This window comes from Chrysochloris asiatica, unplaced genomic scaffold, assembly GCF_000296735.1.
Source record: "Chrysochloris asiatica unplaced genomic scaffold, ChrAsi1.0 scaffold00390, whole genome shotgun sequence".
Lineage (NCBI taxonomy): Eukaryota > Metazoa > Chordata > Mammalia > Afrosoricida > Chrysochloridae > Chrysochloris > Chrysochloris asiatica.
The window spans coordinates 1,085,172-1,107,750 of NW_006408908.1; the positions used below are offsets into that span (position 1 = coordinate 1,085,172).

A 22,579-nucleotide genomic window follows, 5' to 3' on the forward strand; every position below is an offset into this window, starting at 1 on the left:
AAAATGGAATGAAAAGGTAATGGAATTTTCCCATGAACTTTTTGAAGCCCTCTAGTCCTTCATGGGTTACTGTGAGCATTAGGTGAGATGACACATTCTAAAGACTTAGTATTTGGCACATAGTAAGCACTCAATAAACGCTAACTGCTAGTTTTTTTCTTTTATGTGAACTTTTACATCAGGTATCATCATTTATCATCTGGTTGGACACCTCAGCTTCATACCTGGTCTAGTTTCTTCCATGTCTGATTGATCCGAGACAGTTCATTTTCTAAATTTCCCTTCTGACATGCCCCTTGCATTTGCAGAATCATTCTCATTACCACCCTTCCATCATTGTAGCCTACCACAAAGAGGCCAGCTTCTTGTAGCACGACAAGCCTATTATGATTTGGTCTCTGAGTAAACTCACTTCCTGACACTCCTCTTGCAGAACCCCAAGCACCAACAATTCCCAACTCCCTGAGTTCAGAACCACACTTTGGTTCCTTTGCTCTTCACCTGCCTGGAGATCTCCCTACCTTTTCAATCTCATTGATATTTAATACTCAGCCTAAGTGTTAAGGGAGAACTATTATTGCATGGAGGGGATTGGAAGGAATTGCAATCCCTGAGATGAAACAAAGTGCGTGACTAGTTGAATGTAAAACTGACCATCTGTTCTGTAAACCTTCACTCTATCACAATAAAGTTTCCCAAAAAATAAAGTAATCTTTATAAATGCTACCTTTCATTACTTACATTATTATTACGTCTAACAACTATGTGGGCAGAGCTGTAAAAGCTGAGCAAACAGATTTTGTTAAAAAAGAGTCACTTCCTCCAAAAAGACTGCCCTCCCTTAACTTTGTTGTTGTTAAGTGCTGTTGAGTTGGTTCCGACTCATATGGACCCTGCATAGGGCTTCTGAGGAGCAGCTAGTGAGCTTGAACCACTGATCCTGAGGTTCAAACCAACTTTGCAGTCCAGCATATCAACCCACAGCACCAACTAGGACTCCTAAACTTTGTTAGTGCTTCCTTAGTGTTGCCACATACAAGGTGGCTTCTAAATTCACAGAAAAAATTCCATTTGTTTTTTCAAGAACTTTTGAAGCCCCCACTTATTCACTGATGCATTTAACAGACACACTACACTGCAACTATCTGTCGCTCCCATAAAGGAGACAGGGACCATGCCTGGCCCAACCTCCATCTCTAGAGCCAAGCAAAGGGGTTGACCTACAGTTAGCATTCAAAATGTCATTGCCTAGGTGATTCCTGGAAGTTTTGCAGAAGATGGAACACTGGGTATTTTCTGTGGATATCTGGATAGGAATGGAAGGGCACCCGTTATACTCAGGAAACAAAATGGGATAGATCCAGAAACAGTCTCCCTTTGGGACATACACTTACTTGACAATGGGATCCGAAAGCTCTAGGCCTTCCAGACTTAGATTCTGCAGCTTCAAGCACTGAGACAGGATGCCTTCAAGGGCAGGAACATCTATTATACAGTTCGAGAGGTCCAGGTGCTGGACACGAAAAACACTGGATACAGAACACAAAGCGACTTCATAAGTGCAGCTCACAGAAATCCATCCCAGTCACAACCACTCCCTCCTTATCCCCAACCGACCGGCCAGCAGCGAGGCCTGAATTACATATTCCACGTACTACAGTTCAGGTCACAAAGCCAACTCCTACTAATTCCCATCCTCATTCATTTCACAATTCAGGGAGATTTGAGCTGAAGACAGATGTTGTCACCAATACAATCCCATTTAGAAAACAAGGAGTGGGGTCCAATGAACTGGATGAAGAGAACAAGCCTATGCAGACTCCAGGTTTCTGGCGAGAGTGAGTATGTGAATGGAAGGCCCCCCCCCCAAAACAAAACCCACTGCCATCGGGCTGATTCCGACTCATAATGATCCTAGTGAATTTCCTAGACTATAAATCTTTATGGGCGCAGACAGCCTCATCTTGCTTCTGGAGAGCAGCTGGTGAGTTTAAATGTCTGATCTTGACGTTAGCAGCTCAATGTTCATCATGGCAATGTTGTTGCTGTTAAGTGCCATTGAGTCAGTTCTGACTCATGCCACCTTGTATAGGGTTTCCGAGGAGCAACTAGTGAGTTCGAACCGCCGACCTGGAGGCTCAAACCGACCTTGCAGTCTAGCACTTATCCTACAGCGCCACACTAGGTCTCCTATCATGCCAGCAGCATTAACTAAAATGGGGGAATAGTGGAAGAGAACATTTCAAGGAGAGGCAGGGTGTCATTTCAGATAGGTTAATAAAGACATCCTGGGAGTACAAACAGTAATCGCTCTTGGATGTTAACTGAAAAGTTGTAGGTTTAAGTCCACCCAGAGGCTCGGAGATCCACTTCTAAATAATGAGCCTTTGAAAACTCGACGCCACATTAGTTCTACTGTGACACACACGGAGTTGCCATGAGTTAATGATAACTGGTTTTTTGTTTGTTTGTTTAACATTGAGGCTGTTGTTGTTAAGTGCCCTTGAGTTGGTTCTGACTCAGAGTGACCCTGTATAGGGTTTCCGAGTCTTTAAATCTTTGCAGGAGCCGAAAGCCTCACCTTTCTCCTGCAATACTGAGGTACTCAGAGTAAATTTAGGTACTGAAGTGTTTAGGCAATTAGAAACAGGACTTGGTTTGAAAGAGGCTACTGAACTAGAGATGAGCATTTGAAAGCCCTGGGCATTCATGTTAGGAGCCCTGGTGGCACAGTGGTTAAGTGCTCAACCACTAACAACAAGGTCAATGGTTCAAATCCACCAGCCACTTCAAGGGAGAAAAGATGTGGCAAGTCAGCTTCTGCAAAGATTTACCGTCTATATGGCAGTTCTTCTGTCCTAAGAGGTTTTTATGAGTTGGAACCAACTTGGAGATGATGGGTTTTGTTTTGTTTTAGGGTGGCGGACATTCATGTGGGTGACAGTATGTGGATCACAAAGAGAAGGCAGCCAGGGACAGACCTTGGAGTGAACAAAGGAAAGCACACGTGTGAAGGAGACGGAGAAGGTGCAGCCACAGGAGTAGGATAAAAACCAAGTGGGAGAGGTATGCCACCATCTGACTAAGGAAAGAAGGGAAAATACCGGCGTCAGAACACATATGCTCAGTTCTTAGCACTGTTGTTTTTAGCTTGTCTGTTTCGTTTCCAGTTACTGTACTCAAGTATGAGATACTACTAAACATGCTGTAAAAACTATCAGTCATCTAGAAATAAGTTTGCAAAAAAATTTAATGATAAGATAATGGAATTTCCCCCAGGAACTTTTTGAAGCCCCCTCGTATAGGTTATTTAGGATATTGTAAAAAATACTCTACAAAGCAAACAAAAATAAGGTATTTTTTTTCAGGTTGCACATTTATCCATAATAGGGTCAGAAACCCAAAGCCACAGAATCAGCATAAGTCCCATATGCTTTCTTTTTATTTACCAGAAAAGGACAGTGGGGGAAAGAGGCAGCCTTACGTCTGCCCGTGAAAGCTCTTCTTGCACCTCCTCTATTAAGGACCCAACTTAGGAAGGTAAATATGCACACCTTTGATCCTGGGGACCAGTAACCCTGAGTTAAAATGAAAACGGTGTCTTTGAAACCTGTGTATGTTTCAACAGAAAGGCCATACAGCCAGACAGGCAACTGACATCCCACATTGTACAGATGATCTGTCAGAGGTTGTAAGGTCAGAAATGTAAAGAGAGAAACCATCAGCTGCTTTTCCACCTCAAGATTTAGAAACAGTTTTTTCTGGAGATTTTTTACTTTTTTTTTTACCTGAAATGTTCAACTAATGGTTCTTGGCTCACAAATGCCCGTGGGCAGCGGAAGGCAATCACCCCTCGAGACAGCAACCGCTTAATCACACCAGGTTGCAGACTTTTACCTGTGAGGTCTATGGTCTGCCACAGAAACTCATCAATTCTGGAAAAGAGGAGATACTTGGTTTGGTAACTTGCCAACGTGGATTCCAGGAAGTCCTCAACAGCGGTACTAACAATGAGGACATAGTTGCTAAATCCCCTTGAAGTAAATTCTAAATTTCTGTGTTGACGATATACTTAGTTAAGGAGCACTGGTAGCGTAGTGGGTTATGAGTTGGGCTGCTAGCCGCAAGCTGGGCAACTTGAATCTACCAGCAGCTCCATGGGAGAAGGATGAGGCTTACTGCTCTAGTAAAGATTTACAGCCTTGGAAACCCCATAGAGGGTCACTCTGAGTTGAAATTGACCCCACAGCATACAACTACCACCACCATAACATAACCACCAAACCATTAGTTGCGCTACTCTTAAGGCACCGTTCATTGGCTACTTCTTGAGCATAGTATGGCTAGACTATACTATACCATATTTCGCTTTATACATATTTCCCACTGAGAAGGTGCAGCGCTACATGCAATACAGTGACCTGAGACCAGAGAATTAAATCCTTGCATTCAATTCCACTTGACAAATGTACAAGTGATTGGCAAATTGCTTAATATATTGTTACTAGGTGAGTGTGTTTGAACCAGCCTCAATGATACCACTTGGCATTTTGTTGTTAAGAAGGGACAAGTTACCACAATGACTATAATGTCAATATAATCTAAGGAAGGAAACCATTATTCTAGCTGTCATAGACACATGGTAGCAAAAAAATTGCCAGAGTATAGTTCTGTTTTCAGTATTTCACATTATACATGAAAACAGCCGTTACGCTTAAAAGTTATAAATGTTGTTGTGAAGTGCCTTCAAGTCGGTTCTGCTCATAGTGACCCTGTACCTTTGTAGAGGCAGACAGATTCATCTTTCTCCCATGAAGTGGCTGGTAGACTCGAACCACTGACTTTGGGTTTGCAGTCCAGTGTTTATCCTACAGAGTCACCGCGCACCCTAAAGATTTTATATATATACACAGGGGCTTCGAAAAGTTCATAAAAAAAATTACATTATGTCCTAATTACATTTTTTCCATGAACTTTTTAAAATTCTGCTATTATTATGAATGAGTCCTGGTGTGGCGCTGTGGGTTAATGCACCACCACACGTATCAGAACCACAGTGGCAAATGAATAGCCCTTCTCTATTCCACACATGCTGACAAGGGTGAAGTGTACTCACGCTAGGCGATTCCACCTCTTGCAAACACAGGAGACTTGCAGGAGTTCGGGGAGACACAAGCGGGAGAAGATCCCCAAGAGCAGCTCATCTGGGAGGGTGTTCCAGGGAACACCTTTGAGGAGGGAAGAAAAATGTTTTCTTAACACCATCCTGCCACCTTATCAAATCTGTTGTATATTTGGGGGCACTTAAAGGATACATTACATGTAGCATAAAAGGGGATTTAACACAAATTGAATTACTCGTAGTCACAATTTTGTATTCTTTTCTTCCCCAATAGACCCACAAGGGTCTACTGCTTCCTCACAAATGAGAGTGAAGTAAGACTATTGTTCATTTCATTCTTTTCTTTAGCTCCAGTGGCCAGTCTTAGACAAAGACCATTAAAAGACCATATTGACCAGTGTTGATTAAGTGGTAGAATTCTGGCCCTCCATGCAGGAGACTCAGGTTCAATTCCTTGCCAATGTACCTAATGTATACCCACCATCTGCCCTGTCAGTAGAGATTTCAGATCAGCAGAAGAGGAAGAAAGGCCTGGTGATGTACACCCAAAAATTAGTCACTGAGAACCCAATGGATCACAAAAGTCTAATCTACAACCAATCATGAGGATGGTGCCAGACTGGGCAGCATTTTGATCCACTGCAATGAGTTGGAAGCCAGCTGGAGGACAACTAACTGTTGTTATTGCTGTTAGGGGCTGTCTAGTTGGTTCCCACTCACAAGAACCTTACACACAACAGAATAAAACTCTGTACTGTTCTGTGCCATCCTTACAATCACTGTTAAGTTTGAGCCCATTGCTGATATCACTGTGCCAATCATCTCATTTGGGGGTCTTCCTCTTTTTCTAGGACCCTCCACTTTACCAAGCATGATGTGCTTCTCCAGGGACTGATCCCTCCTGATACTATACCTGAAGTATGAGAGACGAAGTCTCACCATCCTGGCTTCTAAGGAACATTCTAGCTATACTTCTTCCAACACAGATTTGTTTGTTCTTCTAGCAGTCCATGGTATTTTTAATATTCTTCTCCAACACCATAACTCAAAAGCATCAATATTTTTACACTCTTCCTTAGTCAGTGTACACCTTTCACATGCATAGGAAGCTATGGAAAATACCATGGCTTAGATCAGGCACATCTTGGTCCTCAAACTGGTATCACTTTAAAAGAGGTCTTATGCAGCAATTTACCTTATGCAATATGTCTTGTGATTTCTTGACTGCTGCTTCCATGAGTGTTGATGGTGGAACTAATCAAAATGAAGTCTTTGACAACGAATAATAACTAATAGCAAGAACATATTAGCTAAGTAACCAAGCAAGTACCCAAACCTCTCTCAAGTCTCACCCATCATGTCTACAATGCTATCCATGGTGTCTTTGATCCTAGTGAGTTCAGTGGCAGCTTTATTAAGGAGCAGCTTCATTTAAAAGTCAAATGGACCTTCCTCCCTCTTCTTTCAGACTTCTAGAAAGGATACCGAAGTTGATTTGTCTATTAAAGGTAATACTAAAAGGACACTCTCACTTATTAATGCAAGAGATAGCTCATTGAACATCAACTGTGGTGCCAGGTTATCATTTTAGATGCTGGAGAAAGAACAGTAGACTAGTACAGAACCCCTCACATTCACAGAACTGAAATGTACTAAGGGAAACAGACAATTATACGTAAAATAAGTACATTACGTGATTCAAATTAATATGTGTTATGCACCAGGAGTCCTGGCGTGGCATTGTAGGATAAGCATTGGACTGTTCACCATAAGGTCAGGCAGTTCAAACCCACCAGCCACTCTTAGCAAACTCTATAGAGGGTTGCTATGAGTCAGAACCAACTCAACAACACTTAACAACAACATGCAGAAAATACAAAGCCCTGGTACTATAATGTGCTTACCAACTGCAAGGTCAGCCGTTTCAGTGCGGCTGTGTGCTCCTGAGAAGACTTGCAGCCTCCGAAACCTTTGGGGGCAGTTCTACTGCCTGATGGTCACAGTGAGCTGGAATTGACCCAATGGCAGTGGATTTATTGTTCTAAATATAGAAAAATTAAGCAGGGTAAGAGGGAAAATGGGGAGTGTGGGAAAACGTGGGGGTTAAAATTTTGGACACAGTGGTCAGGCCAGGTCTTTCTGAGAGGGAATCGTCAAGCAAAGGCTTGAACAAAGTGAGGGGGTGAGTGTTTTAGGTGCAAAGAACAGCATGTCTCTTTTTTTGACGTTAAAGACTGAAAACCAGAAGAGCTGTGGGATGACATAAAGAACATCATAGCGACCTTGCATAGGGTTTCTGAGGCTCCAAATCTTTATAGGAGCCAAAGCCTCATCTTTCTCCCACAGAACAGTTGGTAGTTTTGAACTACTGACCTTGAGGCTAGCAGCCCAACTCGCTACCAGAGCTCCTTCGAATTACCATATATGACCCACCAATTCCACTTAGCTGGTGAGACTGAACCGCTGACCTTGCGGTTCACACAGACTTTGCAATCCAGTGCATTAACCCACAGTGCCACACCAGAACTCCATTCCTAGGTATAAACCCAAAATAATTGAAAGCAGGGACTCAAACAGATAAGTCTGTAACAATGTTCATTATTCCCAGTAGCCAAAAGGTGGAAACAACCCAAGACTTCATCAACAAATGAATGGATAAAACAAAAGGTTTTATCCAGTCTGCCATATTCCATTGGATAAACCAAGAAACATGATGCTGAGTAAAAAGTCAGACCCAAACAGACTAATACTGCATGATCCCACTTGCATACAATATCTACAATGCATATGTACACTGTTAGCCAAGGGCAAGTGGGAGTAGAAATTGAGGAATTAGGGTTTAATAGACACAGAGTTTCTATGCAGAGTGATGAAAGAATTTTGCGAATCAAAAAAAAGTGGGGATGCTCAGACAACACTGTAAATGTGATCGATGCCATTGACTTGTATATTTTTAAATCTTTGAAGAGCTTTCTAAGCATCAGATGTTCTCAGCAGAGGCTAACTCTTCATTCACAGATTTCTTCCTCAAAGCGCCACCTACATGTAGATACAAGTAGCAGCAGCCAGAGTAAATGTGAAAACTACAACTTTTAAAACTGTTCTCCAGTTAAGTGTAACTTAACTGGTTACACTTGGGGGATAAACAGGTGCTGGGGCTCACACCGGTATTTTTAAGGGAGGGGGGATTCTCATCTCATGTCTGTTTTCACTGCTTTGTTTTAAGAAAAGAGAGCCGTTCTTCCTTTCGGGAAAACTACAGATGCTGCCATCCAGGATGATTTTCCCGTCCTCTTCCCATAAGTCACCAAGAGAAAGAACTATACTACGCTAGTTCTTGGTGGTTTAGGCAAGGCAAAGAAAACTGAAAAAAGACACACACACAAAAAAAGCATAACACGGCAACAGAACAACAAAGTTCCCCAAATGAAACTCTCCAGCCCAGACCAGCTGAACCGAGGTGGGAGGAGCCATAAAGGAACAAGGAATATTGGGACAGAATACAGTATGTAAAGCTCTGAGGACTGAGACTTTGCTTCATTGCCATATTCCCACTCTTTAGGATGGTACTCAATATTTGATGAATGACTGAAAACAAGAAAGATTCCTGGGGAGAACGCCACAAAGGCTCTTTATAAAACTTAGTTTTGGAAACTACTGGTTGATACTTACTGATAAAGTCATGAATCTAAAATTAAGTGAGTTTGACTAGTTTTTTTTTAAGGAATTCAAAAATAATAGAACATTGCAGTGTGCACCTTAATGGAGGCCAATATAGTTTTATAAAACTTGTTTCAGATAACCTAGGATTACAGCATAAAGTATATTTCTTACTGATAGTAAAAATTCAAAAAATTATGAAAACTGGAAAGAACAAGTTTGTCTGGGGTATTAAAATACAGATTCCCAGGTGCATGAGGGGCTTTGTGGGATCAGAATTTCAGGAATTTTGCACTTTGAACCCGTTCCCTTGGGGATTCTGATACAGTCTAAAGTCTGAGAAGTACTGTAAGGCCTGGAATTTCAAGCAGTTTAACAGCCATGGGAGAGGAGATCAACAAGAGAGTTCAACTGTTTTTCCATGATCAGTATCTGTTTAAAGGGCGGGGCTAGCATTTAGCAACTATGAATTACTGACCTCACTACTGGGCCATTTCCTTACAATTTCCACTCCCCACTCCCCTCCAGGGCCCATCAGACCTGTTCTGGCACAGGTTGGCCATCCAGCTTTTGTCTTCCAGAGTAAATAGATGAAGAAGATTTAGTCCCCAGATGCAAGCTTGGACTGGGGCCTGCAGGGAGAGGAGACTGAACCCAGAACCAAGAAAGCACACACAGACCTGGCCCTCTGTCATCAGACACCCACATGAAACAGGTGTGGCCTGTTGGACCCAAATCCTGGCAGAGCTATTAGCCACCTGTCCTGACAACTGCAGACAAATCCTTGGAATGGTATGATCAATCGGCCACACTGGAGGCACTGCCCAGGTTGTGGAGGCCCACTGGGACTCATCTACCCCAGCTGTCCCTCATCCAACGTCACTGAATCTGCCAACATATGCACCAATCAACCACTCCAAATTGTGTGTAATTCCATACAGGCATAAACATGTACTATTAGTGTTCCTTTGTGCCTCTCTTGTAGGTAATAAACATAAAGGTCAGTAATTGCTCTCTCACTCACTTCAGACCTTTTCCTGGAGTCAGGTTTAACAATCGAGACTTATTTATTGGACCATTTCCGTATCCTTCTCTTCTTTTCACACTTCTCTGGACCTGAAGTGTGACCAATGTCTGACCTTTCACATTCACACACAGACACACACAGGTCAAAGCTTCTCTCTTTTCTAAGTGTAACTGATGTTCTGAGAAACCAGTATGTCCAAGAAGATGAGGTACCTATATTGAAAAGAGACAATGTGTTGCAAGCACTTCAACAAACAAACCACTTTTGCTGTGAAGACAAAGGAAAATCAAACTTCCCCCCACCCCTCTGCCTCAGGGCAGTTTCAGGTCACTCAGACACAATTAAGTAAGTCCCTTCCTTTGGCCCCCTACAGTGCTACTTATCTGCCGCTTGTTTATTATCCACCATATATTATTTCAAATACGTTATTTCTCATTGTCTTGACTTTATTTTTTATTGCAACTTAAATTTCAAATTCCAAGAAGACAGTAATCTCCAATCTCCCCTTAAACTTCGGACTGTGCATAAGGAGCTCTGGTAGAGTAGTGGTTATGAATCGGGCTGTTAACCTCGAGGTCGGTAGTTTGAAACTACCAGCTGTTCCGCGGGAGTAAGAAAGATGAGGCTTTCTGCTCCCGTAAAGATTTACATCCTCAGAAACCCTGTGCATGGTCGCTATGAGTCGGAACCGACTCCACGGCACTTAACAACAACAATATCCTTCTTTTATGAGTAGTGACTGGGATCTTAAAAGCACATGAGCGGCCATCTAAAATGCAACTATCGGACTCTGCCCATAAGGAGGAAGGAAGAGTGATGAAAAGTGAAGACAGTTGGAATCAATTAGTCCAATGGACTATATGGAACACATCAACCTGTCTCCAGAACTAGATGGTACCCAGCTACTACTAACTGATCTGAAAGGCATCACATTAGAAGGGTCTGAATAAAGTGAGAGAAAATGCGGAACAAAGTACAAAATTATGAAAAAGACCAGGCTAACTGGTAAGAAACAGACTGGAGGAACCTGAGACTATAACCCTCGGCCTCCCTTCAGGTCTGGAACTTTCAGTGAAGCAATAGATAGGTAAAGGGGGAACAACCCTAGGGAGGTAGGCACACAATGTCGGTCATTTAAACTCAAAAGGGCAGCTTTTACCTAAGGGAAAAACTCACTCAGAAGGGTTGGGAAAGAAGGAGGGATGGAAACAAGAACACAGGACGAAGTACGGTTATGCATGTTACCTGGAGGGGAGGGTGATCATTGAAATAAAACAAGTGTATGGTTTGTTAAATATAAAACTGATGAGAACTGATCTGTGAAAGCTTTACTCAATTCGCAATAAAAAGGGTTTTTTTTAAATACATAAATGTTGTTTTTTATTTATACCTGTCTGTATAAATGTGGAAAGACAGACACTAATCACATGACATCAAGAGCTATTGGTACTGGACAATTAACATCTGTTCGTCTTAAAAAGGAAGATATCTTCAACTAACCAACACAGGCCTATAAGGTGAATAACGGACAACTGTTGTGATGCTGGACTGCGAATCACAAGGGCGGCAGTTCAAACCCACCAGCTGCTCCTTGGAAATGCTATACAGGGTGGCTATGAGTTGGTACCGACTCAAGTACACTAACCGACAGGATGAACTATATTGTTCACAATCAGCCAAAGGTGGTAGACTCCTTATTACAATCAACCAAAGGAGAGCAATAGGGCTGCATATGGCCAGGGATACAACACAATAGGGCTTCTGGTGTGGTGCTGCGGATTAGCACTGGACTCCAAACCACAGGATTGGCAGTTCAAACCCACCAGTTGCTCCTCGGAAACCCTATACAGAGTTGCTATAAGTCAGAACGCCACTTAGCAACAACAACAACACAGAAAGCAGGAAAGGAAGAGTGAACGGAACCAGTGAACTCAGGGAACAAAGTGGGAGGAGTGTCGTTATAGTGTGCGGACAGCGGTCATTGTGACAACCCAAAATGTGTATGGACTGTTGAATGGACATCCATTGTGCTCTGTAAACTTTCACCAAAATCACAAAGTTAAAAAAAAAAAAAAAGGAAACTGCTTTTCCCATTTGGTGGGTCAAGTATCAAATGGTTAGTACTGCATTCCAAACACTAATACTAGCAGTTACATTACATTTTGAAGGAAAAAAAAAACCAAGAAAAATTCCCACATTAACAGGACCACCAGATCAGTTAGTATTAAGGATGAAAGAAAAAGTGACATAGGCTTCCAAATGTATGCCAGAAACTTTGTAGACCAATATAAATTCTTATCTATTGAGTTTTAGTAAGTATCAGGTAGTATACTAAGGGTTCTACAAGCACTATCTCACATAATCCTCATGGCAACCTATGACAATGGTATTGCCCCATTTCACAGATGAAGAAACTGAGGCACAGAGAGCTCAAATAACTTTCCAATACATGAAGTGACTTTTTCCGATACAAAAAGTTCACTTTTAAAAATAAAAACCAACATTATCTTTTAATTCTATTTCTCCATGAACTTTTTGAAGCCTTCCTTACACATGGTAAACAAGGGATTCAAACCCAGATTTGTCTGACTTCAAACTCCATGGTCTTCACTATAACCCTGTCCTGTCTTTCTAAGTAACCTAGCTCCTGATGTGGTGTCCCAGCAGGAACTTGGAGAAGGGTCTCTTTCCCTAACAATAAATAAATAAAAAGGTCAAAAAACAGAAAAAGAGGCAGATGTGTTTTTAAAACAAGAAAGTGACCAGTCAACCAACCCTTTCTGCAAAGAAAGCCGGATGGGGGAACTGGGAAAATACTCATTCACCTAAATTCCTTGACTATTAAGACTTTAGTATTTGTTCTCTTTAGCCTATTTCTCTCCCATTGGTCCCACCCCAATTGGGTTTAGACTCTGACCACCTCTTCTACATTCATTCAACAGCATTCGAATTCTCTTGACTCTAAGTTCAAAATATATCTAGAACCTAATCACTGCAATCACCACTCCCATGCTGAAGGGTCAGGGAAAATACAAGTTCCTCAAGGAGGTGAATTACTGCAACTATGGATTCAAACAACAATTAGGAAGATGGCAGTGTTTCCATCTGTGGTACACAGTGTTTCCATCTGTGGTACACATTTGGAAATGAATGCCTCTTAGCAAGACTTCCAACTTCTACCCTCTACCTCCACTGTTTAGTTTCAACACACCTTGTGTCCTTTTGAAGGATTAATCAGGTCATGTCACAACCACCCCAATGACTCCTTTAGCACTCAGCCCACTCTTGGAAAAAATGGCTTCCCTTTTGTTTTTTGAAGGACAGGACACAGTTAAGTGCAGGGTTTTGGCACCGGCTGTTCCCTCTACCTGGGTGGGTTTCTCTTCTCTGAGATACATGCATAGCCTACTCCCTCACCCCAACACTGTCTGTCAGTTTGTCATACTGTGGTGGCTTGCATCTTGCTGTGATGCTGGGAGCTATGCCACCAGTATGTTAAATACCAGCAGGGTACACCACGGTAGACAGGTTTCAGGTGAGCTTTCAGACTAATACAGACTAGGAAGGAGGAGAGGTGGACTACTTCTGAATGTTTAGCCACTGAAAACCTTTAACAGTAGTGGGACACTGTCAGATAACAGCCGAATAGAGAATATTGAAACACGATGAAGAACACCAGAATATTGTCAGATATACTGCTGGAAGAAGAGCTCCTCAGGTTGGTAGGCACTTCCTCTTCAAAGTAGACTTGACCTTCAAAGATGTGATGACGTGAACGGAGTAAAGGTTTTGGGACCTTCATTTGCTTGTGGGTCGTGCCTCAAAATGAGAACCGACTATAAATATCCATTAATCATTGGAATAAGGAATGTATAAAATGTGAATATAGGGAAATTGGACGTTGTCAAAAATGGAATTGAACGCATGAAGTTCATTAGGGAGATGAAATGGATTGGTATTGGCCATTTTGAATCTGACAATCACATGGCTTACTCTGCTGGAAATGACAAATTAGAGAAGCGGTGTCCATTCATCATCAAAAATAACCTTTCAAAATCAATAGCACAATTGACACGGAACTGCCAGGAAGTGGAACGAAGGATATCATTGCTGACGTCAGATGTATCTTGGCTGATTGCAGGGAATACCAGACAGATGTTTATCTGTGCTTTATTGACCATGCAAACGCGTTCCACTGTGTGGCTCATGACAAGCTATGGACAACACTGTGGAGAATGATTATTCCGAAACAATTATTTGTGCTCATGAGGAACCTGAATTGGCCAAGAGGCAGTCATTCGAATAGAACAAGAGGACACTGAATGGTTTAAATTTAGGAAAGGTGTGCACCAGCACTGTATTCTTTCACCATACTTATTAAATCTATATGCTGAGCAAATAATCAGAGAAGCTGGTTTATATGAAGAATGTGGCATCAGGATTGGAGGAACACTCATTAACATCCTGCAATATGCAGATGACACAATCTTGCTTGCTGAAAGGGAAAAGGACTTAAAATACTTACTGATGAGGATCAAAGACCACAGCCTTCATCATGGATTGCATGTCAATGTAAAGAAAACAAAAATCTTCACCACTGGACCAATGAATAACATCATGATAAATGAAGAAAAGACAATTTGTCAAAGACTTCATTTTGATTGAGAATATAATCAACACTCATGGAAGCAGCAGTCAAGAAATCAAACAATGTATTACATAAATCCAATCTGCTGCACAAGACCTCTTTAAAGTGTTAAACAGCAAAGATGTCAGTTTGAGGACTAAGGTGCACCTGACCCAAGTCATGGTATTTTCAATACCATGCTTCATATGCATGTGAATGTTGGACAATGAATAAGGAAGAGCATAGAAGAACTGATGCATTGAGTTATGGTGCTGGAAAAGAATATTAAAAGTACCATGGACTGCTGGTGGTTGGTGGTGCTTGTGTGACACCAAATTGGTTCAGACTCATAGTGACCCTGCTAGAGTTTCCTAGGCTGTAAATCTTTACTGGAGCTGAAAGCCTCAACTTGCTTTCACAGAGCAACTGCTAGGTTCACTCTGTTCACCTTGCACTCAGCAGCCTGGCTTGTAATCCATTAGGCTACCAAGGTTCCTTATAGACTGCCAGAATAACCAACAAATCTGAGTTGAAACAAGTGCAGCCAGAATGCTCCTTAGAAGCCAAGATGGAGAGAATTCATCTATCACACTTCGGACATGTTATCAGGAGGGACCAGTCCCTGGAGAAGGTCAACATGGTAGGTGTAGTGGAGGGTCAGTGAAAAAGAAGATTCCCCCCAATGAGACAGACTGGCATAGTAGAAGCAGCAAGGGGCTCCAGCTTACCAATGATTGTGAGGCTGACGTAGGATCGGGCAGCGTTTCATTCTGTTGTGGGTAGATAAGGTTGCTCTGAGTCACAGCTGACTGGACGGCACCTAACAACAACTTCCTCACCTCCTTTAAGTCTTTGATCAAAGGTCATAGATCAAGTGAGGCCTTCCTTAACTATCTTGTATAAAATAGTCCATTTTCACCCCAGAATTTCTAGTTCCTCTTAACTTTCTGTGTTTGTTTTTAGCCATCTGACATACTACCTGGGAATTCTGGTGTGGTATGGTGCTTTCTGTAGGATAAGCACTGGACTGCTAACCTTGAGGCTAGGGGTTCAAACCCACCAGCCACTCTTCAGAAAAGGGTCACTATGAGGAGTCCTGATGTGGCACTGTGAGATAATGCACTGGACCGAAATGTCAGTTTGAACTGTAAGGTTGGCAGTTCAAAAAGTTTGTGGAAAAATTCCATGATCTTTTCATTCCATTTTTCCATGAACTTTTTGAAGCCCTCTTGAATGTTTAATGAATTCATGTTTAAATGACTTATTAAGAAGAAAACCTGACAACCCTTGATCCATTCTGGGAAATACACGTTCATCAGCTTGGGAGAACGGGTCTAACAGAGGATGAAGAGTTACTGAGAGGGGAATGATACAGTGAACATGTGCTGGTTAAGTACTTGTCTGCTAAACCAAAAGTTGCCGAACATTACCGTGTGGCTCAGGTTGCTCCTGTGAAGATTAACCACCAGTGCCACCCAGTCCATTCCAACTTACAGTGAATCTCAACAGGGTTTTCAAGGCTGTAAATCTTTATGGGAGCACACTGACTCATCTTTCACCTGTGGAGCCACTGGTGGGTTTGAATGGCTGACCTTGTGACTAGCTGTCCAGTGTTTATCCTACAACAAAATTAGAAGCTAGAATGCCCTATGGGGGAATTCTGCTGTCACATGAGGACACTGTGGGCTGAAATCTGCTCGATGGAATCTAAGAACAGAATTTCAGTTAAGTCACTGTGGCTCCAGGGAATGGATCTGGGAAGGATAAGGCTGGAGCTATGCATTTACAGGCAGTCAGCAGGCTACAGCCTGTTCTGCAACTCATATTTGCCCTTTATCATTATGTAAGTTTGTCCTCACTTTGAATCCACTGGACCAACCCCTAACTCCCAACAAATTCTCCATCACCATCACCTTCCCTTGCTGCACATGCAGCTTTTAAATCATGGAAAAGGCTTTGAGCCTTCCCTTGCACCAAAACCCAACCCAATCCACTGCCCTTAAATCATTTCTGACACATAGCAACCCTACAAGACAGAGTCATTCTCTCCCTAGGGCTTCTGAGGCTGTCCATCTTTATAGAAGCAGACTGCCTCATCTTTCTACCTCAGAGCCGCTGGTAGACTCAAACCACTGACCTTTCGGTTAGCAGTCCAAAGCTTAACACACTATGCCACTACCAAGGCTTCTGTAAAGTAAGGCTAAACAAGAATTTGCTTCAATTTACCTACAAATTCAACTTAAAGACAAACTTGGGAATGAATCTCATTTGTAACTCAAACACAACCTGGATTCCAACAGTCAGGGAAGAGATAATGAGAGCTTGAGAAATAGAAGATGCAAAGACTGAATGGATATTGGGGAACTAGGGGAATCTAGACGGTCTCAGGCTTTTGGCATGGGTGATTAGACAAATAATATTGCCAACAACTGAGAAACTACCAAGAGACGTCCAATTGTGAGTGGGCCTGACAGACGTCTCTCCTCCATTTAGTTTACCATTCAAATACCTTAGCAACTTATTGACAAATACCTAAAGTGACTGTAGCAAAAAGCCAACAGAGGGCATTATGGGAAAGGAATCCGGGAAGATCACTATGTTCCCTCTTATCAGCAATGCTAAGCTGACTGGCTACTCCACGTCTTTCCGCAGGCAGATTCCGTTCTACAAGTGCAGGAATATATCATTATGGGTTTTTTCAAGTTAATTATACACTAGAAACAGATACCACAAAGATTCCTGGAAGCTTCAAAGACAATCAGTTCTTCTATCCCCTCAGAATAACTGCTGTCAGGTGCCACTGAAGTCCATTTTGACTCAGAGTAACCCTATGTACCAAAGAACACAATACTACCTGTTCCTGCGCCATCTTCAGTTTGAGCCCATTCTTGAGCCATTGTGCCACTCCAAATTTAGACTGTTGTTAAGTGTCCTTGAGTCAGCTCCAACTCATAGAGAAATGGTGTGGGTGTCCATGGAGCAGCTGGTGGGTTTGAACCGCTGACCATGTGGTAGTCAGTCCAGTGCTTATCCTACAGTGCCACGTCAGGATTCCACTTCAGAATTAAGCAATTTAAAATAGAAACCCTTTCTAAAGATCCCTGAACAAAGGTTTATGGGCAGCCCAACCCTTACATGACTGTCAGTTTTACCTGCATGTCTTACCTGGAAAGTTCTCTCGATTTTGCTTCTGTCTTCGGGCAATCACAAAGTCCTTGTCATTCTCTTTGCTTTTTAGGCGCTTTCTTGAAGGGCTCTGTGAGTGGTTCACATTTGAGAGGAGATCCTGGGGGATATTCTCACTGTCTGCTCCCTCCTTCTCCAGGGTGGAGACCCCCATGCCTGACAGCAGCTCAGAAGTCTTGCCAGAGTCCCATCCCCATGTGAAATTGGTGGTGACATTGCTGCTCTGGTCTGGAATTTCCTGGAGGTGTTTCCTGCAGAAATGTACAAAACCCCACTTTCTTTCCAGAGCCCATTCTTAAATAATGCTAAAATCCAAATCATACCCATTGCCCTCGAATAGAATCCCAACTTATACAGACCCTAAATGGCAGAGTGGAGGTTGGGTGTGACACTATCAGATAAGCAAGTGCTGGACTGCTAACAACAATTTCTGAGGTTCAAACCTACCAGCTGCTCCTTGGAAACCCTAGATAGGGTCGCTATGAGTTGGAACCAACTCGATGGCACTAATAACATGAGTCAGAACCTACTTGATGGCGCTTAACAAGGACACAGGGTAGAACTGCCCCAAATGGTTTCTAAGACTGTAAATCTTTACTGAAGCAGATTGTCACACCTTTCTCCTGGGGAGCAGCTGTGGGTTGGAACTGTCGACTTTTTGATTAGCAACCTAGAGCTTAACAACTGGCATCACCAGGGCCCCTAAATAATGCCAAGATAAGCTTAAAGGAGCTCTGGTAGCGTAGTGGTTACAAATCGGGCTGCGAACCGCAAGGTCAGCAGTTCGAAACTACTAGCTGCTCCGCGGGAGAAAGATGAGGCGTTCTGCTCCTGTCGGAACCGACTCCAAGGCACATAACAACAACAACAAGCTTAAAAGAAGTTGCAGTTTATGCATTGTACAAAACGTGAAACTTTCGAGGCAGCTAATAAAATTGCATTTATATATGTGCCAGCCGCGAATTCCCAAGAAAGAAAGAAAATAGTCGAACAAATAAATGGTAAAAGTTTTTGATCTAAGATCATGCAGGCAGGCCCCAGGAATTTCTTAGAGGAGGGGACAAGGGGGAGGGAGCGCGACCATCCAGTGATTGAAAACCCTAGCAGCAAAGGCTTATAAGGGAAACCAAATAATACTGATCACCGCCCGCGCTAAAGTACCCATCCACGCTCCCAAAGAAGAGGCTAAGCATCCATTTCCATAGCAATAGCATTAATAACATTAGCAAGTGCCTGTATTCATGGCCTAAAATAATTAAAGATGGTCCATCCATTCATGCTTTGCAGCTTTTTGCAATCAGATTACCTGTGCATGGCGTCCTCCAATCCTCCAATTCAGGAGTTTTCAATATGTGCAAGAATTGCGCAGCTGCAGGCTTCTGGATTCCCGCTTTCTCGACTCGCAGCTCTGAGCGCCCAGCACTGGCTCAGTGTAGCAAGAACCGCGAATGCTAGCAACGTTCCATCCTCTCAGCGCGCGCAGGACTTTTCTGCCCGCTCTTCTCTGCCGCCTAACTCTGTGGCCCCGCTGCCTGTTGGGAATTGTAGTTCGTAAGCTGTCTCGCCCCACACTTCCTTTCCCTTGCAGCTTTTCTGGCCTCTGAGATACCCACAACTCCTTGCGGCTGCAGGGTACTATGGCCCCCCAGGACGGGCGGGGAAGCGGAAACGGGCGGTGCTTCAGCTGACTGGGACTGTCAGCCTGCTGACCGGGTCTGGTTTTTCTTTCCCGGGAGCCCCCAGGCATTCTGCTGACCACTTGCGCTATCGTTTTGGAGTGTGGGTCCCAGGACCTGGACGGCTGTGGTGGACGCGGAGTTTCTGGGCCCCGGCCGGATGCTCTCTGGTGAGATTGGAAGGTAAACTGGAGGGAGGACAGGAGACCTTCTGGGTTCTGATGTCTGGGGCCCAGCAGAGGCGGAGGGGACCCCAGGGATCCCAAGTGGTCGCCACCACTGGGCCTGCGTCGGTAGCTCGCCACCCTAGTGGGTGTCACGCCTGCTCTGCCCTCGGCCTGGAAGCCCTTCTGAGAAGGATTTCAGGATAAGACTGGATCTGTGGGCAGGAACCAGTGACCCATCACCTGTGACCAAGTCGCTTATCTCACAGGCTGGAGTGGGAAGCGAATCTGATAACGCTCTGGGAAGCGTTTAGCGCAGTGGGAAAGAGAGAATGGTTGAAAGTCAGGGGCGCAGGAGACCACCGTGGGCCCTGCGTGCGGTGGGCAGGCTGTTCCCTCGCAGCCTTGACAAGTCTCCTCAATGCTACCATGGGAGTAAACAGTTACCTTTATCTGCCAAGCGCATTACCCCAGCTCCAGTCCGGACCACCCACAAAGCCAACTGGCTGTGTCCTATTGCGTCCCCTCCTAGAGCTGCTTCAGCCTGTCTCTGCGGGGGCCGGGTGAAGAGTTTGGGAGCATGCCATATTCCAGGTAGGATGGCCACAAGCAATCTCTTTGAGCATCTTCAGGGAACCAGTGGAAAAGGGGCTTATCCCAACTCTAACGTTAAGGTCAGCAGTTCGAAACTACCAGCGATTTCTCCCGAGAAAGATGAGGCTTTCTACTCCCATAAAGATTTACAGCCTTGGAAACCCTGTACAGGGTCACTATGAGTTGATTCTGACTCCACAGCACATAACCACCACCACCAAAGTTAACAAGTAGGCAGGCCTGCTTCATCCCCCAAATCTTAGTTCAGTATGCAGTATGACATACCTTCATACCTTTTTTGGGGGGTGGAGAGGGATAAAAAAAAAAAAAAAAGATTTGCTTTATATACTGGAATTAAACTTCCCCTGCCCAGTATGTGCTTGTTTCAAGCTTGATCCTTGGCTTGAAAAGTAAACCACTTCTTAACAAACCTGTACTTTGTTCTTGAAAGTAGGTGAGTTGCTGTAAAGAAGGGATCTATTCACAGTTCGATTTTGATGGAATCTAGATGGCTAGGACCTCTGCTTTGGCGCTGTAGGAGAAGCAATGGTCTGTGAACCATAAGGTCGGCAATTCAAGCTCACCAGCTGCTCCTCTGAAACCCTGGACAGTATCACTATGAGTCGGCACCCACTCAGTGGCACTTAACATAGTCATAAATGCCATATTTTCACATATAATGCATCCATGAAAATAACATGCACACATATCACATGCATAGTGTTCAAAGGATGGTGATTTGCAAAAAAATGTGTAACATGCATTATTTGCAAAAAATACAGTATATATTCTTATAATCTTGTATAAGAGTGGACTCAAAAATGCTTGTGGAAAATTCCATTATCTTTTAATTCCACTTTTCTACAAGCATTCTGAAGCTCCTTTGTACATATAGCCATGTAGGTATATGAGAATACGTTAAAAATTTCATGCAAACATTTCATTATCTTTCCATTCCATTTTACCACAAACTTTCTGAAGAATTATTTTATATTAATGTAGTTTTTGAAAAGTAAATGTGACAGAAAAGATTGACTAGAAGGGTGATACACTTTTTACTTAGTTCCTTCATTGTTGTTAAATGCCATGGAGTCGGTTTTGACTTATAGCAACCTTCTATAGGGTTTCTGAGGCTTTAAATCTTCAAGGGAGCAGAAAGCCTCATTTCTCCCATGGAGTGACCGGGGGGTTCACAGTTCAATAGTTCTCTTGTGGAGCCACCGTGCTCCCTAGTTTCTTTGTTTTTGTTGTTAAGTGCTGTCAAGTCAGTTCCAGCTCATAGCAACCCTGTATAGGATTTCCAAGGAGCAACTGGTTGACTTTGAACTGCTGACCATGCTGTTTAAACCAACCTGATGGTCGAGTGTATATCCTTTAGCGTCACAACAGGACTCCCAAGTTCCTTCTTGTTCTTATGTGCCATTGAGTCCACACAGACTCATAGCGACCCTATGTACAACAGAATGAGACATTGCTGAGTCCTGGGCCAACCTCACAATCGTTGCTACGCCTGAGCCCACTACTGCTGCCACTGTGCCAATCCATCTTATTGGGGGTCTTCCTCTTTTTTTTTTTTTTCTACTTCTCCACTTTACCAAACATGATATTCTTCTCCAGTGACTAGTCCTTCCTGATAATGTGTCTGAAGTATGAGAGAAGAAGTCTGGCCATCCTAGCTTCCAAGGAGTACTCTGGCTATACTTCCAACACTGTTTGTTCTGTTGGCAGTCAATGATACTTTTAATATTCTACTCTAACACCGTAACTCAAATGTATCAATTCTTTTGTGGTCTTACTTGTTCACTTCCAGCTTTCACATGCATATGAGGTTATTGAAAATACCATGGCTTGGGTCAAGCGTACCTTATTCCTCAAACTGACATCTTTGCTCTTCAACACTTTAATAGGTCCTGTGCAGTAGATTTACCTAATGCAGTACATCATTTGATTTCTTGGCTGCTGCTTGCATGAAGTAATTTTAGCATGAAGTCATTTTCTTGTATGTGGTGATTTTGTGAGAGTGTGCGTAAATTGTGTGAAGGTTAACAGAGCAGATAAGTTTTCCATTTAGCAATTCTTACACATTTTGTTTCATTTCATCGACTACAGTCCTTACTGTATAGCATAATTTATCCCACTTCCTGGCTGAGTTTCCTGTCTCCATTCCTCCTCTTTTCCTAACCCTTCTGAACTTTGCCCCTGAGTAAATTCTGCCCTTTTAATCTCAAATGGCTGATTATTCCAATGTGTGCTTACCTCCTAAGTGTTACTGTTTCCATTTTTAAGTGCCCTCTAGTCCATTCCAACTCATAGTAATCCTGTACAGAGTTTCCAAGGAGCCAGCTAGTGGGTTAGAACTTCCGGACCTTATGGTTTAAAGTCCAGTGCTTCTCCTACAGAGGCGGCACACCAGGAGTCCACTCTTTCCATAGACCTGTCTATTGTTTGGCTGGAAATTGAGGCCTGGGAGTGTTCCTTTCCAGATCTGCAGGGTTTCTAAGGACCACCAATCTCTATCCAACC

At 43.1% G+C, this 22,579-nt stretch overlaps 1 protein-coding gene across 1 annotated transcript in view; it reads right to left on the reverse strand.

Annotated features, from left to right (window-relative positions):
- The window catches only part of SKP2 (S-phase kinase-associated protein 2, E3 ubiquitin protein ligase), a 38,492-nt gene extending 19,556 nt beyond the window's left edge, over window positions 1-18,936 (reverse strand). The window contains exons 1-5 of the mRNA XM_006876552.1: window positions 18,929-18,936; window positions 17,602-17,873; window positions 5,117-5,228; window positions 3,789-3,935; window positions 1,395-1,529 (exon numbers count right to left, since the gene is read on the reverse strand). Of these exons, the coding sequence (XP_006876614.1) occupies window positions 1,395-1,529; window positions 3,789-3,935; window positions 5,117-5,228; window positions 17,602-17,873; window positions 18,929-18,936 (674 nt within the window). The remainder of the gene's footprint in view (window positions 1-1,394; window positions 1,530-3,788; window positions 3,936-5,116; window positions 5,229-17,601; window positions 17,874-18,928) is intronic.
- Between the last annotated feature and the right edge of the window lie 3,643 nt (window positions 18,937-22,579).